This window comes from Schistocerca nitens, chromosome 5, assembly GCF_023898315.1.
Source record: "Schistocerca nitens isolate TAMUIC-IGC-003100 chromosome 5, iqSchNite1.1, whole genome shotgun sequence".
NCBI classification, from domain to species: domain Eukaryota; kingdom Metazoa; phylum Arthropoda; class Insecta; order Orthoptera; family Acrididae; genus Schistocerca; species Schistocerca nitens.
In genome coordinates this window covers 246,345,307-246,364,928 of record NC_064618.1, presented here as the reverse complement: position 1 = coordinate 246,364,928, position 19,622 = coordinate 246,345,307, and the positions used below count along the sequence as shown (strand labels likewise).

Genomic DNA, 19,622 nt, shown 5'->3' with positions numbered 1-19,622 from the left:
GATACAAAAATTCAATGGAATTAGAACAAAAAAGAATTACAATATACAAATGATCAGAAAGAACGTATATAAGCTTAGAGGAAAAACATGTGAAAACACCAGAGATCTATTTCTGACATTATCCATTAACTGGCAGTATCATCAAAACATAGACATATGTACCTGGAACAACTGCAATGCTTCAAGACTAATATCATCTGCTTTATGTAAGCAGCAGTCTATAACATTTAATACCGGAGGAGTTTCAGATCTTGGCAATTCATTTTCTTCCGTGTTTCCAAGAAACCAAACCAAAAATTCTGAAAAGAAAAAATAAGATTTTGTTTATTTGTTACTCTATCCCATATTATTTTTTATATCTAAAAACAAAGATGATGTGACTTACCAAACGAAAGTGCTGGCAGGTCGATAGACACACAAACAAACACAAACATACACACAAAATTCAAGCTTTCGCAACCAACGGTTGCTTCATCAGAAAAGAGGGAAGGAGAGGGAAAGACAAAAGGATGTGGGACATGTCTGCTCGTGTCTGTGTATGTGCGGATGGATATGTGTGTGTGTGTGTGTGTGTGTGTGTGTGTGTGTGTGCGCGAGTGTATACCTGTCCTTTTTTCCCCCTAAGGTAAGTCCGGGATTGGAATGACTCCTTACCCTCTCCTTCCCTCTTTTCTGATGAAGCAACCGTTGGTTGCGAAAGCTTGAATTTTGTGTGTATGTTTGTGTGTCTATCGACCTGCCAGCACTTTCGTTTGGTAAGTCACATCATCTTTGTTTTTAGATATATTTTTCCCACGTGGAATGTTTCCCTCTATTATATCCATATTATGTATTTACGCTTCACTGAAAGTGGGATGGGTGCAAATGAAGCAGCCATTAGTCCAACAAATATCAATAACTCAGTGTTGATAAATATTAGGTGTAAATAAGATCATCGCAAATGTGGTAACCCTATGTTACCACTCATACTGTGCTGGCACCTTGGCAGCCACTGACATAGCAGGACATAAGGCACCGGCGCAAGCCATCACGATTCAACTTGCATGCCCCCGCGCAGGACCAACTGCAAGGCAGTGGCACAATTAAACATTGAAGGTAGCACAGCATCGGAGTTGGCGTGTGCAGACAACACACAGTGCCACCTCGAGAGAGTGAATATGCAATCTACCTTATATAATACTGGAGCAGAGGCATTCAGCCATTCTGTTATCATGTTTCTTCATGTTAACTGGGCTCCACTCTTGGGGTCACTCTGCACTGTACTGCATTCAGCCTGGCATTGTATTCAGACTGTGTATGGAACTTCTAAACCGTCATCTCATTAAAGTGATTAATGCACTATACCTCTTATTTGTGTTAATAGTTATTGCATAAGTGGTGACAAGTGTGGTAGAACATTCACACATTTTTTGCCTATTCAACAATGTCGACATGTACGTCCTTGGGGGTAGTGCTGCAAGATTACTGCAGCAACAGCTGGAAAGCCACAGATGTCTGGACTGCAACAACAAGAGCAAACTACCATGCTGGACAGAGTGTTGACCATCCTATTAGCAAGGACTCAGCAACTGGCAGCTCACCTGCATCCTTTCCTCATCTACAATGAGTACTAGAAGTGTACAAGAAAGATCTGTGATGACACTTCGCAGTCTTCAAGATATCATATGCCTGTTCCATTAAAGCCCTCTTTCCACCATGGATGTCACACCGAATTTACCACTTGTTAGGAAAGTTAGTTTCTCTTCAGGATCCTACATCCCTTACATTTGACTAAATGTGTCACTTTTTGATGTCATAGTACTGCCAGCATACTCATATTTATTTCCACAAGAGCGGAGTTTTATCAGTGCAGGAAGCAAAACCATCAATATTATCAGGCTTGGGCTGTGGAGTTGAAGGCCTTAGTAAAAAGTGCTGTTTCGTTACTTTTCAGTCTAAGAAGTCTTATCCTGATACTGTGGTTAGGAATGCTATCATTAGATCAGCTTTCGACAAAGAGGTCCACCAATGGGTGCTGCACTTTGAAGAACTCAGCTCGGAAGAAGTCCTCTCTCTTTCTCAGTTGTTTGAAATTCCTCAGGCGGTGGGCCATCAGCTCGACTTCTGGGTGGATGGACCAATGTCAACTTAGATGACAGTACGCACTCGCATTCCATCACAACTTCAGCAGCAGACACTGCAGTGATACAGCATGCCCAGCTACCAAGCTCCACACCAACATGTCCATGGATTGGTTTCTGTATGCTCCTGCCTTCTTGACCACCTTATTTTGTTCAACATGTTCAATCAGTCTGCCCTACTTGTTGGTCTTTTTGTCACCACTGTAGGAAGAAAGGACGCACTGTGGCAGTATGCCATGACCAGCTAGCTAATGCTGTGTTTGGGTTCAAGGTTGGAGAATCAATTAACACAGTTTCCAACCTTTGCCATATCAGGAATTGTATGAATGTTGTAAGGAATTTTCGGACTTTTTTCACCTGGGTGAGGCAAGGCCACAGATCATTAGGCACACATTGCTCTTAAGCTGACACCGCAAATTTGTTTCTTCAGAGTTAGACCAGTGCCACATCACTTTGTGACCAAGCTAAGGAAGAACTTGACAGGTGTACTGCTTTAGGTGTTGCTGAACATATATTGTCTGGTCCAGAGGTGGCCACAGCATGCCAAATCACACGTAAGCAAGACAGGCAGGCCATGTGCAGACCACAGCTTTGCCTGTCTTGGCTTTGCTCAATTTTTCTTGGAAGTACCTTGTACAGCTTGATATTTCATTTTGTACTGTGGTGCGGTAGTTATTCGTCGGCACAAATTTCTTCACTTCAGTGGAATTGTGGTGTCAGTGCTATTTACCATTTGCTATTTGTTCATGATATGAAGGATATGAAGGACATTCACAGGTCCAATGCCTGTTTGCACAAAAAAAGGCGTATAGTGATCTATCATCATAAGCCTTTAACAACAAACAGTAAAATGTATTTACAATATCATGAAGAAATAATTTAAAGATTTAGCTGACAATGAAAGAGCAAAAAATTACAACAGTTGACAGACAAGATTCACTGTTCTGTACATCGAGAAGCACTTTGTGCTAAATTTGCAGGCATGGAGCATGTGAAGAAATCAGTAGTATGTACAGTAAATTTTCTTAAGTTCCATCCATTTTTCCACTGTCAGTTGCAACAGTTTTCGATGGAATTAAATGAAGAGTATGGAGACTTTTTATATTTTTGTGAAGTACATTGGTTAAATCAAGGAGCATGCCTGGAAAGATTTTTTGATTTAAAATGCGTTATTGTTGAATTTACAAAGGAAAAAGGAAAGCAAGAATGAAAATTAGAAAATCCAGAATAGATTGCACACCTTGCATTTCAAGTGGAGTTGACTGCCCACAGTAAGATATTGCAAGGTGAGAAACAATTTATTTTTGATTTGATGGGGATGCATTTAAAAAGAAAATTGCACTGCAGAAGGGATAAATTCTTGAAAACACAATCCAGTACCCTAAGCTCACTAGTGTGAAAGAAACTGCAACATCTGAAGAACTAGTTGTGGCCTTGGAAGAATTACAACGATAGTTTTTCAAATATTCTGAGGACACTGCCAATGTTACATCTGTTTTTGAGACCATTTGCTGTTTCAGTTGAGAGGCCCCTGTGCATGTGCAGATGTAACTGATTGATGTGCATTATAATTCTTGCTTTGAGGACAAATCCTTTTATGTTAAAACTGTCCAGGACATTTTCATTGTTTGCCTCAAACAGAGTTTTCACATCTCCACAAAAAGTGCCACAACATTCTGATAAACATATGTGTATGAAAGACCTTTTTTTGATTATGACAGTAAATAAGTTACAATTATGTGGCAACCTGAGTGCAAAAATCTGTGAAATTGTCTATGTCCATTCATATGCTAACAATTTGCACTAGACAAAAATTATACTACCTCTTTAGTGTGCCAAAAATAATTAAATAATACTGAAAATTTGTTTTATTTGTGGTCTATGATGCTGAGAAATATAACCTGAAATTGTATGCAGTGCAACTGCATTGCCATTTAAATACGACTCCTCTGCAGTTTCCCCCTTTCCCCTCCTCCAGCTCAGGCAGCACAACATGGCGATAGCTGAAGTTTGCAGTGAGGCAGAGCACTTTGGCAAGCAAGCCTCAGCATGGTTCATGAAGCTGAAATCTTGGCCACCCCTGGTCCAAGCCAATGAGCTAGGCCATTAGTGATGATTAAGGAGCCTACTGGGAAGCTTCATCTATACAGTGATTTCAATGTGACAATTAATGCACAGTCTGTGTTGAACACAAATGCCATCCTATGTCCAGAAGAACTGATGACAAAACTAGCAGAGGGGACAGTATTTTTCAAACCTGGGCCTGTTAGAGGCATATTTACAACTACCTGGAGGAGGATTCATGGCAGTTACTCGTAATCGACATGCACTATGATCTCTACAGGTACAGCCGCTTGTTTTTTGGGGTGCCAGCACTCCGGCCCATTTCCGTGACTTTTGGAGCAACTTACACGTGTTCCTTGTTGCATTAACTATCTAGATGACATTGTAGTCATGGGTATCACCACCAAGGAACATCTACAGAATCTCAGGGTTCTGTTTCACACTCTGCATGATGGAGGTCTCAAGGGAAAAATCACATTTCTCCCAGCCCTACTAAATACCTGTAACATGTCATTTCGTGTTGGGGTTCCAGCAGACAAACAGTAATGTTGCGGCTACTGACACCTTCCATTGGCCTGTTAAAGTAAAGGAGCACCAAGGGATTTTTAGGAAAGGTTGTTTATTACCAAAAATTCATATCACAGGCAGCTACTGTGGCATATCCTATCAATCAGTTACTAAAAAAGAGCATGTCATTTGTTTGGATGCCAGCATGTGGCCAAACATTCAAAATCTGAAGGACAGTCATTGTTCTGCCGCATGCCTCGCCACCTTTCAGCTGGGTAGACAGCTTGCAGTGGTGACGGTTGCATGTCAGTAGGGCCTGGGGCTGTACTGGCCCATTGCAATCCTGACATTTGAGAACAGCTGACTGTGTTTGCCTCAAAGACATACAATGTGGTGGACACGAATTATTCTCGAATGAAGAAGGAAGCTATTTCTAATGATTCCAAGAAGTTTCATGTGTTTCTACAGGGTGTCAAATTTCATCTAGTAATGGATCACAAGCTTTCAGTCTCTTTCTTTAGGCCCATAGAACACGTGCCAGACAAAACAGCACATAAGACTTCAGTGGTGGGCACTGTTCCCCAGTTGTTATCAGTTATCACTATGAGATTCACTTCTGCTCTGTGGCTCAGCACTCCAACGAAGATGCACTAGCACATCTCCCTATGAGTCCTGACCAGCTTCGACTGGGGAAAAATCATTTGTTTTTACCTTCACCAAGGATACCTTCCCTATTATGAACTCCAACCTTGCTGACGTGGTCGGTTTGGATCCTATTTTCCGCGAGGTGTGACAGTACAAACAGAGGGGATGGCCAAAGCAGTTTCTGGCTCAAGCATCAGGTCCTGCCCATAATTATTTTTTTCTCCACTATAGAATGACTCTCATCAATGAAGTAATTTCGTTGGCTACAGAACATGCACTGCTGCAGTTGGTCATTCCTGCCTCCCTCAGGTAGGACATCCTTCTCCTCTTGCACCATGGTCACTGGTTCAAGTGTGCGGGCCACTAGGCTGCGCAGTGCCAATGTTACTCGCCAAGGCCAGAACCTTCACAGCTATATGAGTGTGTCCACCTGGATCTCACAGGCCCCTTTTTTGGACGCATATTAGTTGATTGTTGTAGATGCCTACACTTGGTTTTCATACGTCGTAAACTGTTGTTCCATAATTGTGGAATCGAAGTTGTAGGCCCTCAACTGGATCTTCCCTCCAGATTTTTTCAAGAATTTGGTGCACAACATGGTATCCAGTACATCAGGGCACCCTGTTCCACCCTCAGGCGAATGGGGAAGCAGAATGCCTCATACAGACTTTCAAAATGCAAAATAAGTCATCCATAGAGAGCCCACAGAGGAATAAATGCTCACACATTTTCTCAGTTCTTATATGTCCATGCTAACTGGTTAGAAGAACCCAACTGAGCTGCTGCACTGAACTAGCTACGCACGGTGCTACACCTCCTGCTGCCTATCGCATGCCCACCCAGGATGTCTCCGTCACCACGCTAGATGCCAGGGACCCCGTCCGGGCTTGCACCTCTGGTTCCGTCAGCATTGGATTCTGGCAGTCATCGAAGGCAGCACGGCTGGTGAGGGTTCACACTGCAGACAGAGGACGGTCTGGTGGCCTGCCACTGCAACCAACAATCCCCGTGGGTGGGGGGACCGGCCTCTGCCACCCCCACACACACCTACTGAGCCTTCCTCCCGCCTGGAGCCTGGGTTTTCAGCTTCTTCTCCATCTCTGGGGGTACCTACTTTGACTCTGGCCCCAGCTCCTGTGTTAAGCTCGCCCTTGCCCACCACCCTTCATCTGCTGGTTTTTTCCAGTTCTCCAAATGAGCATCAGGGGCACTGGATGGTGGTTCACAGGTACCATCCCCACCAGCTCGTGTTCCTGCTGCAGAGGCACTGGATGTCCACACGGATCTAGCTCCGACACTGCCCCCCCCCCCCCCCCCTCTTGGTTGGCGTTGCACCATCAGTCATCCGCCTATGGTGGAGTCGTCACTGCCAAGACGAGTTCCAGACCTAGTCTCCTGTTGCAGCCAACAAGGGACTTCTGTCCACACCGAAGGTATCCATCGTCAGTGCTCAGAAAGACTTGGGTGTCATTTTCCTGAATGCTATAGGGTGTTCCACACTGCAAGAGAGGGATGCCTGGGTCACACCATCTCACAATTGCTCCTTCAAGGGGAGAGCACTGTGGTAACCCCACGTTACCACTTGTATCATGTTAGCACCTCAGTGGCCACTATAGAAGGATGCGAAGTGCCGGTGCAAGCTATCATGGATCAACTTACTCACACTGTCCTGTGGTGCCTGTCTGGCCTCCAGGCAGTGGCACAATCAAATGTTGAGGGCAGCATCAAAACATGATCGGCATATGCATCTGACAGACAGTGGCACCTTGAGAGATTGACAAGCAATCTACCCGCTATAATCCCAGAGCAGAGCACACCCAGCCATCCTGTTGTTTTTTCCTCAAGTTAACTTGACTTCACTCTCAGGACTCTCTGCATTGTATTGGATTCAGGCTGGCATTGTACTCGGACTGTGTATGGAACTTCTGAACTGTTTTCTCATTAAAGTGATTCATGCACTAAGCAAATACTTATTTGTGTGTAGTTACTACAGGAAGTCCTGGTGGAATGGGTAAATGGTACCATATATGAACCAGGAAAACTTCTGAGATTCCAACATGGAAGTCCCTGCTGCATCAAATGTAAAGAGAAGAATAGGAGCAATAGGAAACACAGTAACAGAAGGCTATTACATTTTAAGAAAGGATATTTGAACTTCACTATCCAAGTACATCTCCAAGTCAGTAATATAAATGGAGAAAATGTAACAAGCAGTTCTAGACAAAAATCTTATATCACAACGAAAAGGAAAAACTCAAAACAACATATTTGAACATGAAAATTAACTATACAATAAGCACCAAAAAGTGAAATGGGGCACACACAAAAAGAGGTTTTTTTTCAGAAACAATGTAGAAACACACACTGTAAAAATGTCTAGTTTTGCATTTAAAGGCTTATTTTCCATAAAACAGATTAATAAATGCTACATGGTTACCTGCATGGAACAGATTGTGTATAATGTACTCCAATGTTAATTATGCAATAAACATATGACACCCACCAGTCTGAAAAAATTAAGAACACTGCACTGGGATGATAAACACACAATTATGCCATTCTCAATTACTATGACTGAATGAGCCTATCCTTATTACTATGCTCACATTACAAATAAAACAGTTCATCTAAATAATGCACTCAAATATAATCTGTGAAACACATCAGCATGATTACAAAATGAGAGCAGCCAATCATTTTTTTAATTACTTAGGATAAACTGTAATAACAACAAAATGCAAAGGATAGACTGCTACTCACTACACAGATGCTTTGAGTTGCAGACAGGTACGAAGAAAAAGATAGCTAAACATTTAAGCTTTTGGACAAGAATGTCCTCCTTTGGAAATAGAAAACAACATACATATTCCTACAAGCGTAACTCACAGTAGATGGTCATTATCTCCAAGCATTTGGATTCCAGTGGCAGGAACAGTGGCCATGTGTGAGTCGTTGAATATGGGTGTGTGTGTGTTTTTTTCTCTATTTTCAAAGGAGGATCTTTTCATCCAAAAGCTTAAATTTTTAGCTGTCTTTTTCTTTATGCCCTTATGTGACTCAATGCCTCCACTGTCTGATGAGTGGCAGTCCATCCTTTTCATACTGCTGTTATTCCAATCTGGGCTTTCCATTGCAGGGTAGACTGGATAATTTTTGTGCATTTATTTGATGTTATGGCAATATATTAACAAGGGCACCATTGTTTGAAGGAAATAATAAACCAGCTAACTTATTTGAATATCATAACTAAAATTTTCTAGGTGATTTACAAAGCATAAATTGCGTTCTACAGTTATTCAACATAAATATTATATGTCCATTCTTCTGAAGCCCTCTTTTTGAACATACAACGAAGTACTGGAAAGTACTATCTTTGAACTTTTTATGTGAAAACTCTTATGAATTTTTAAATAAAACAAATGTTAGTAGCATTCCACATATTTATTCTCCACATCTACAAATTTCTTCCTCAACATAGTCACCCTGGTCATCAACACATTTCTCCCAACAAGAGACAGTTTGTTGATAACATCACAGTAGAATGTTTGACTTTGTTTATGCAGCAACAACCTCACCTCTCCTTGCACCGCTTCATCACTATCAAGTGAAGTCCTCGAAGGCGTTCTTTTAGTTTTGGAAAGAGATGAAAATTGTATGGGGTCAAGTCGAGACTGTATGGAGGATAATCAATGAAAGTGAACCCAAAGTGTCAGATCACTGCAGATGTTCCAGCACTTGTGCGTGGTTTGGCATTGTCATACTGAAGGAAAGGGTGCTCCATGTGTGGACAAACTATCTGAATTCAAAATTCGATTACAGCACATTTGGAAGATTTTTGGAGCCACTGGCTACTTCTTCTGGCAGAAGGGTTGAAGGGAAAAGGAAGAAGGGCAAAGTAAAATAAAGAAAAAAGACAAGAAGGAACATCATTTATCAAACCTTCAAGAAATGACACCTCTATCTCACTTCCACAAGCTAAAGGAAGGAAGGAAGGAAGGAAGGAAAACTGAGTTAAACATCCTGTCAACATAGAGGTCAGTAGAGATGGAGAACACACTCAGATTGTATCAAGGATGGGGACGGAAATTGACTGTGCCCCTTCAAAGGAACCATCACGACATTTGCCTGGAACAATTTTGGGAAATAACGAAAAACTTAAATTTGGATGGCCAGACAGGGGTTTGAACCACTGTCCTCACAAATGCGAGTCCAGTGTGCTACCCACTGTGCCACCTCGCTTGGTGTTACAAGCTGAAATACACATAATAAACTGCTGGTTTAATCAAAGCTCAAATTCCCTCCTTCCCAACATGACAAAGTTAGTATTCACAACAAATGTCAACTAAGCTATTTTTAAGTCTATATTTAAATAACTATAGCACTACCATGCATTTCAGATAGAATATGCCACAATGAGCATCGATCAGCATTTCTATCATTGGGTATTTGGAAAATATTTCAAGAAGCTTTCATTTCACTATCTCCATACAGATAATTGCACAACCTATGAACTAATGATGGCCAAACAGAAGGTAAGTGTGTGACCAGAGAAGCAGAGAAAGACAAGAAAACCCTTGAATATGGCAACAGTAAACCTTGAATGCCTTCAAGTATTATCTGCAGAACTGAATGGGAATACAGCAAGTAACGTTCATGTCGATGTTGACTCATTCTAATATGTTTTACACAAGACACCTGTCCAACTGTATCCATGTCTGCAAACAGATGATACTGGGTCTCATGTGTTTGTAGAGCATGTGTTTCTTTCATATGAGTTTTTTATGCTTCACAACTTGAACTCACTTGTAACATGCTCACAAAACTTTTTTCACTTCTCCTGTAAAATCTAGCTTTTGTGCCTTACTTGCTATCCCATAAAAACACCCCAATTGCCCGTTTTTTCAGCAACTTGTGTTTCTCTAGTCTTTATATTCCTTAGCCTTTGAACACTGATTGTATACAACTGCAGAGTTTTGAAAATACATGTCCCTCATGTATTGTACAAAATTCACATCTCTGTATTTTAAATGCATTTTTAATTGGTTTCAGTCACTCAAAGTGGGGTACTTCCCACATTAGCTCGAACTCTTACAACCATACTGTTAGAAATTCCTTTCTATTTTTACAGGGCACTGATGCTTCTTACAAGCTATGAGTGCCAACAGTACGGAATACTGATTTGGTGAATATGCCACTATGGTAGTAAAGAAATGTGTGTCACATAATGGAATATTTCAGCTAAAATCTTAAGACACTTTCCACTTCTCTTCATGTGCATGTTCTTTTTGTGTGTAAAACTACCTCAAAGGCAACTTTCAAAATTAGATTTAACTTTGCAACAAAGAAGTATTTTCAGCGAGGGGAGCTGCCTATTGAATTGGCTTGAACTACAGTGACACAATTAAACATTTAACCTCTATCATGAGACATAAAGCATCAAAGATCTGAGTTGTAGAGTCACCTGTTGTCAACATCACCAACTGATGATTGTTACCTATAAATGATGACTTGTGGACCACGAAAAATGAAGCAGAACTGTCCACTACCTTTTGAGGTAACAGGAAGGACTAAGTCACTCCAGACAGTATTCAACCATCTCCATATGATCAATCTGGACTCAAGACATTTATAACCAATGACAGACACAATCCTCTGCACCAAGGTGTACGAAAAAGGTATGTAAGACTTGTGCACTGGACTGGAGTTCAGGAGGGCTATGTTGAAGAGTAGGACAGACTTGAGCAGAAACATCTTGGCCACATTGTGAACAGCAAACGGAGGAAGAGCCCAACTTTTTATAATGAATGTGGTCGAGCATGGTAGTGATTGTTACGCAGCAGTTGATTTTGATTTCACATATATGTATATGTAAAGATGTGCACTTTCAAAGAAGAAGCCTTCATGTTGCTTATTGTTTTCTTTTTAGTTCAGATTTATGTTAATTTTTGGCTTCATAAAGCTAATTTTTTAAGCCCTGTACTCCTTCAATCTAAGTCCACACCAATTTACTGTTATCTACAGCTACATCCATACACTGCAAAGCACTGAGAAGGGCCCAGCAGAGTGTACGTCCCAGTGTTCTAGTTATTAGGGCTTTTTCCTGTTCCATTCACATATGGAGAGTGGGGGCAACAACTGCTTGGATGCCTCTTTGCATGCTGTAATTAGTCTAATCTTATCTTTGAGATCCCTGTGAGATATAAACTTTCTAAGTAGGCTTCCATGGGGTTTTATGTCTGTCTTCAAGAGTCTGCCAATTCTATTCTTTCAGCATTTTTGTGACACTCTCCCACAGGTCAAACAAACCTGTGACGATTCATGATGTCCTTCTTTGTATCCATTCAATGTCCCCTTCTGAGCTTATTTGGTACATGTCCCACACACTTGAGAAGTGCTCCAGAATCAGTCAAACATGTGTTCTGTAAGCAGTCTCCTTTGAAGATTGATTGCATTTCCTTGATATTCTACTAATAAATCATAGACTAAAAACCTGCTTTATCTACAACTGAGACAATGTTAATGTTCCATTTGACATCTCCACAAATTCGAACATCTAAGTATTTGTATGAGTTGACAGATTCCAACTGTGACTCACTGACACTGCAGTCATAGGATACTATGCTATTTTGTTTTGGGAAGTGCACAATTTTACATTTATGAACGTTTAAAGGAGGTTGCCAATATTTGCACCACTTTGAAATCTTACCAAGATCTGCTGAATATTTGAATAGCTTTTTTCAGACAGTACTTATTTATGGATAACTGCATCATCTGTGAAAAATCTGAGGTTATTAATAATATTGTCTGCAAGGTTGGTAATATACAACATGAACAGCATGAGTCTCAATCAACTTCTGGGGCACACCAGTAGCTACTTCGGCATCTGTGGATGACTCTCCATCCAAGACAACAGGCTCTGTCTCCATCAGGAAATCCTCAAATCATTCATAAATCTTGCTTGATACCCTATATGCACATGTTTTCAATAATAAATGTATGTGTGGTACTGCATCAAATGCTTTTTGGAAATCAAGGAATAGTACATCTATCTGACTACCTTAATCCAAAGCTTTCAGTACGTCATTGAGAAAAGCAGGATTTGGGTGTCACATGATTGATGTTTCCAGTATCCATGTTGGTTGGTATGGAGGAAGTCATCATGTTCAAGATACCCCAGTATATTTATGCTTAGAATATATTCTGAGATTCCACAACAAATGGATGTCAAGGGTTCTGTTCAAGGGGTTTTCAGTATATTATGGTTAAAATTAAGTGCTTACTTAGCCACAAATATGGTATAGAATCCAACTGGGATTGCATCAGGTCTCAGAGCTTTTTCAGTTTTTACAACTTCATCTGCATCTCAACACCACTAGTATTAGTATCTATATTTCTCATCTTTGCAGTGATGTGAGAATTTAACTGATGCATTACTCCTGGATTTTCCTTTATAAAGGAACATTTTAAAATGGAGTTAAGCATTTCTACTATTGCTCTGCTATCCACTTCCTGCCTCATTCATGAGCGTCAGAACACTACACTAACTTTGTTGTCATTAACGGCCTTTACTTATAACCAAAATTTCTTCACGTTTTGTGAAAGATCTTTCGTTAACATTCTGCTCTGGTAGTCACTGAAGGCTTTACACAACATCATCTTGACAGCCAAAAGTATTTCATTCAGCACCTCTCTACCTACAGCCCTATGCTTTGTTTTACACCTATTACATGGTAGTCTGTTTCTTCAGAAGTTTCTTGCCAGTGACTGTCAACCATGGAGGATCCATCCCATCACAAACTGTTGTGATAGGTACATATAAGTACAGAACATTATCAAGTATTTTTTTAAATCTGAGCCATAGTTCTCTACATACTTCTGACCAGACCAAAGTTCAAGTTCCTCGCTGAGATATGATACTACTGCCTCTTTATCTAGTTTACTGAACAAATAAATCTTTCTATTTGTTTAGTCTGCCCTTTGCACTTTGGTAATCATTAGTGCTACAACACCTGCATAGTCACCGATACCAGTTTCAATGCGGACTTTCTCAAACAGGTTAGGTCTACCTGTTGCCACTAGATCCAATATATGTCCATCCTGTGTGGGATTCCAAACTATCTGTTCTTGGTAGTTTTCAGAGAAGGCATATAGTAATGTTTCACAGGATGTCCTGTCATGGCAACAACTAACAGAATTGTAATTATCCTAATTATATGGAGGTGGTACAAAACTTTTCTTGAAGAATTTATTCTAAGTATAAGAAAATAACTATCTATTAAACACATGATGTGGAACTTAATACTTTACATAGGACACAAAATTTATACCTTGGAGAAGAGCAGGTGCTGTAACAGTTCTAAGGCCTTTTCTTAGTAAAGCAATTATTCCCAATTTTTGATCATCATCAATATTGATCAAATGTAAAGATGTGCATTGTTCAAGAAAGTCTCTTCTTATACTTTTAGAAATAGAGTCTCCTACGATTTTGTGAGCTTCCTGGACAAGCTACAGAAACAGTAAACAGGCAACTAAGTATAGAACAATGCTTAGTTAAGTATTTTATTTCAGAAAACATATTATTGACATAATTTTGATCTTCAATGTTACCAGCAACTATGATATAAAATTAAATTACAGTTTTTGATGAATTACATTATTTATATATTTCCAGACAAGGCTGAGTATTTATTTTTATTTTTGTCAGGCCAGTATCCGATTAGATGCCCATCTTCAATGATAATGTAGTTTACTTTTGTGCTCTCTGTAAATGTTCCTGGAGATTTTATTTGATATTTTTAGCTGGTTTTCAGCACTTCCTTGTAGTTTTTTTGATGAGTCAGTGTGCTTTACAATACCTGCCTCATCCATAATGCTAAAAAAATGTGCTTAAAACCAGCTACAAAATAAAGTAGGATTTCCAAAATCATCTATAGAGATTCTATGTGGGCAGAAAAATAAAATACATGGCCACTGAAGACGGGCACATAACCTGGTACTGGTCCAACAAAAATAAAAATGCAGCCTTATCTATAGACATAAATAGTGTCAGTCATGAACTTCATGAAGGCTGCAGGCTATCGTTAATACCTAAATAATAGTTTTATCCTATTATTTTATATGTATTGATTGATTCAGACAACAAATAAATCTCCAAGACACAAAGGAATTAAAGACATTAGCTGGCAGCGGGCACTGTGTCTGGATGGCGTACTAGTCAGCACATCTGTCAAGTAAGGAGGTACCCCAGGTTCAAATTCCAGTCCGGCACCAATTTATTACTTGCCCCATTGATATAAATCAATGCCCAGTGGCAGCTAATATCTTTAACTCCTTTATGTCTTGATTCACAGTGGCTGCAGGATCAAAATAGTGTCTGTTCTTTTGGACATGTCTGAAAGAACACACACCACATGTATAAAATTAATCTCTAGCTCATGTAACAAATCGGTGTATTAGAAAATGAGAATTAAAATAATGTCCACCAGACAAGTCCTCACAATGATTACATTTCCATAATACAGATAGACTTACTGACTCTCAGCTTTCAGGAAGTCACCCATGTTAAGAGACAAACCACACTGTTGGGTTGTCATAATAAAATTCAATAGCCGCAAAAGATGTTTGTAAAAATATACAAAGTGCGACTACTGAGTGAGGCAGGCCTAGAAAAAAGTGGAGGGAAAAATACATAATGAATCGGACACTACTGTCAATAGGGATAAAATGCCTAAAAATTAACTAGACTCTCTACAGTTCCCACTCCTTTCCCACCCAGTGATCTGTTCGTCACTATCAATGGCACCTTCATCTACAATAACAACCACCTGCTTACCCCCTTCCCTGCTCCAACTCCAGTAGCACACAACATGCCTCCTATCCTACCAATGCACCTGCATGTTCCTTTTCTCTTCTCTAATTCTCTCCTCTCCTCTTCCCCTCTCCCCTTGTTCACCCCGCCCCAGCACAGCCTCCAAATGCTCCAATGCTGTATCCAACAGCACTATCTTGAACCCCACGACATCCCTCCACTCTCCCACAGGCAGCATTACGATCTTCCTCCACCTCTACACTGATATCCCTCCCCCTCCCGGCTCCATGCCTCTTCTGTATCCCCACTCAAGCAAATATTGCTGCTTACCTCAGATGCAGCTTCCGTCAGTCCTTAGTGCCCAGAGACAACTGGCCGTGTGTGTGTGTGTGTGTGTGTGTGTGTGTGCTTTCTATGTCTGATGAAGGATTAAATATACCTAATATTCTTTTATAATTTTTTTGTGATTTGCAAACAGAGGTGAAGATGATACTTCAGCTGTATTAGAGAAAATAGATGTGAGATAGTATTGAATTACATTTGGTTTTACATTTTCTCTGTTCAGTCCTTAATTTCTGTTACCCCATTCAACCCTTAATTTCTGTTACCGCATAACAATAAACAAATGTTTTATGTCTACATGCAAAACTATTTTGCAAAGGAAAACAATGTAATTTAACAGGGTTGCCACAAGTTTTCCCAGGTGAAATTCTATGATGTTTCCCTAATTTCCAGACAAGTTTTAGCATTTTTCCCTGGCAAATTTTGAGATCTCAAGGGTAAGTAAAGCCATAAGCTGACAAAAAAATGTAAGGACTTCCGTATTTCTCCCCCGTGTGAGCAAGAATCTTAAGTACTAACATCAACAGCTTTTGTAATGAACCGTTTTTAGATGGAGAAAGCGAGCCAAATGGTATATGTGTTTCATTAAGACCACTGTTGTTATTTCATTTCAATAAAACAAAACACATTTGGTGACAAAAATATGCAATGTCTTGGAGTCACAAGACAGATTCAAAATCCCCTCTGATTTCAGAAATAATCCCAGAAAAACGTAAGTCTCTTGAAAGAAGTGTGTAAGACACGGAAGAGCTGTGTAAACCAACACTATAGGTGGCCACCAATAAAATGTTGGTTCTACTATGTTTGTTATTGTCGGTTATCAGTCACTCTGTTATGTCTATTATTTTACAGATATTGTGTGATTTTTCTTTCGAGAAATATATGAGTATGTAGCGTACAAACTGCCAACGACTGCCACAATTTTCTTTTTCTTATTGTTAATACTTTCTAACACACAAATTATTTTCAACATGCCAAAATGTAATAGAATAAATAAAATGTCTATGAAGCACTGTGCTGTACAATGCACTTGTGGTAAGACAGTCCTGAAATCCATCGCCGAGGAGAACCACAGTCCTGGGTCCTTGGATAAACTACAAAAATCCACTGCATTATGTCACACACAAACAGACCTGATCTGCAGGCAGAATAGTGAGACTACATCTGATGGGCAGGGCTAGCACATTAAATGATGGGCTTCAGATTGGCAGACCCAACCCATTAGAGATACCGACAGAAATGGCCCGTGGTTTTGGCCCATCGTGGACGTCCACTAGTGTGGCCTACACTCGCACACACACACATATCCATCCACACATATACAGACACAAGCAGGTATATGTGTGGATGGATATGAGTGTGTGTGTGCGAGTGTATACCCGTCCTTTTTTCCCCCGAAGGTAAGTCTTTCCGCTCCCAGGATTGGAATGACTCCTTACCCTCTCCTTTAAAACCCACATCCTTTCGTCTTTCCCTCTCCTTCCCTCTTTCCTGATGAGGCAACAGTTTGTTGCGAAAGCTTGAATTTTGTGTGTATGTTTGTGTTTGTTTGTGTGTCTATCGACCTGCCAGCACTTTCGTTTGGTAAGTCACATCATCTTTGTTTTTTAAACAAGATTTTTAGATTTTTCTAGTGTTGTTTTTTTTTTTTAAATTTTGCTGATATTTCCCTGATTTCCCTAATACATTTGAAATTCCTTAATATCTAGAACTTGTGGCAACCCTATTTAAGTATAAACAGCAACTACATCTAACATCCTGGTTTATGAGATATTAAAGATCAAAGAAATTTCTTGCCAATACAAGTCATAATGAACTCTAAACAAGAGTACATCACAAAATAACACAACAACAAAGAAGAGTATGATTACAAAGTATTTCACTAATCATACCATATTGAATAATATATGACAGAGCTATCCAAACCTGGTTGCAGTAGTCAAACCATGCAAAAAATGATGTAATTTCACGGCAACCGGGAAAGGGTGCTCCTTCATCCCAAGCAGGAGTATCAAACCTAAAGACAAAGACAAAGAGACAAATAGCAATAACAAACACAAAAGGGAGGAAAAGTTGAGTTCTAACATTCTTTTACTTGTTACTGATCATTCTAACATTCTTTTTCTTTTTAGTGATCATTATAGTGTACAGTTAGATCACACACAGTGTAACATGCTATTAACAGTATGGACACACTTCATCAGACAGATGATAGCAATGTAGGTTATAGACAGAATGATATCTCAAAAATAGTGTTTAATATGATCTCTACACCATGACCATCACAGCAAGGTTTGAGGTAATGAATACAATATTGAGAAACGTTAACTTTCACAACAAGTGAAAAAGAAAGAAATCTGTGTGGAAATTATTCGCTGCAGGGAATTAACAATAGCAAAAACAGACAACAATTGAGGAAAAGGATGGAAATTAAAAGATGTGTAAAAATTCATTATAATATGAGGTTTGTTCAAAAAATTCCGTAACATTCATAATTTTGCATCAATTGTGTGTTGGAGCGAAACGTGGTTGGAATCCCTGCACACACCTGTGTTTAATATGTAACTGCTGGAAGTTTCATTTTTGTATGTCTGTTAGTTAATGTTCAGTGCTGTAATGCATAGAATGTTGTGTTGCACAATTTGCGAACTTCTAGATGGCACCGTTACAGGAGCAACGCGTCTGCACTAAATTTTGCTTCAAACCCAAGAAAACTTTCACAAAGACACACTGAATGACACAGGAAGCTTACGGCTATGAGTGCTTAAGCTATACTCAGTGTTACTGATGGTTCACATCGTTTAAAAATGGCTGGTTGGAAGTTAAAGATGAGCCTTGTTCAGATTGCCCTTCGACATCTACTGACGACGCTCATGTCAGGAACGTCAACAAAACTGTGCTTGCCAATCGAAGACTGACTCTCCAAGAGATTGCAGAAGGATGTAACATTCAGTTGGATCATGTCTGAAATCCTGACACAACATCTTGAAACACATCGTTTTGCCATTAAGTTCGTCCCATGGCTCATGAGCCACGACCAGAAAGACCTTTGCCTCACAATCTGAGAAGAACTTTCGAATCACACAAATGAGTACGAGATGTTCCTTAATGTTGTGTCCTGTCCACTTGTCTAATATAGGGTGCCTAGGAAACCTGCTTTCTCGAATCGCTAAACAACAATTCAAGCAAATCCTAGTACTGAATTTTTATTACAGTAAGATAAATGGCAATACTTAACTTTGAGAAATTTACAATGAGATGTAGCAAGCATCTACATCTACACCTATATCCATACTCCGCAAGCCACCTGACGGTGTGTAGTGGAGGGTACCTTGAGTATCTCTATCGCTTCTCCCTTCTATTCCAGTCTCGTATTGTTCGTGGAAATAAGGATTGTCGGTATGCCTCTGTGTGGGCTCTAATCTCTCTGATTTTATCCTCAAGGTCTCTTCGTGAGATATACATAGGAGGGAGCAATATACTGCTTGACTCCTCGATGAAGGTATGTTCTCAAAATTTCAACAAAAGCTCATACCGAGCTACTGAGCGTCTCTCCTGCAGAGTCTTCCACTGGAGTTTATCTATCATCTCCGTAACGCTTTCGCGATTACTAAATGATCCTGTAACGAAGCGCGCTGCTCTCCGTTGGATCTTCTCTCTCTCTTCTATCAACCCTATCTGGTATGGATCCCACACTGCTGAGCAGTATTCAAGCAGTGGGCGAACAAGCGTACTGTAACCTACTTCCTTTGTTTTCGGATTGCATTTCCTTAGGATTCTTCCAGTGAATCTCAGTCTGGCATCTACTATACTGACGATCAACTTTATATGATCATTCCATTTTAAATCACTCCTAATGCGTGCTCCCAGATAATTTATGGAATTAACTGCTTCCAGTTGCTGACCTGCTACATTGTAGCTAAATGATAAGGGATCTTTCTTTCTATGTATTTGCAGCACATTACACTTGTCTACATTGAGATTTAATTGCCATTCCCTGCACCATGCGTCAATTCGCTGCAGATCCTCCTGTGATTCAGTACAATTTTCCATTGTTTCAACCTCTCGAAATACCACAGCATCATCTGAAAAAGCCTCAGTGAACTTCCGATGTCATCCACAAGGTCATTTAAGTA

General features: G+C 40.0%; 1 protein-coding gene across 4 annotated transcripts in view; it reads right to left on the bottom strand.

Moving 5' to 3' along the window:
- LOC126260119 (FHF complex subunit HOOK interacting protein 2A-like) overlaps positions 1-19,622 on the bottom strand; it is a 204,048-nt gene that overhangs the window by 82,042 nt on the left and 102,384 nt on the right. For all 4 annotated transcript variants that reach the window (XM_049957364.1, XM_049957363.1, XM_049957366.1 and 1 more), the window contains 3 exons: positions 17,413-17,503; positions 13,664-13,841; positions 163-299 (listed from right to left, as the gene is read on the bottom strand). In XM_049957364.1, coding sequence (XP_049813321.1) covers positions 163-299; positions 13,664-13,841; positions 17,413-17,503 — 406 coding nt within the window. The remainder of the gene's footprint in view (positions 1-162; positions 300-13,663; positions 13,842-17,412; positions 17,504-19,622) is intronic.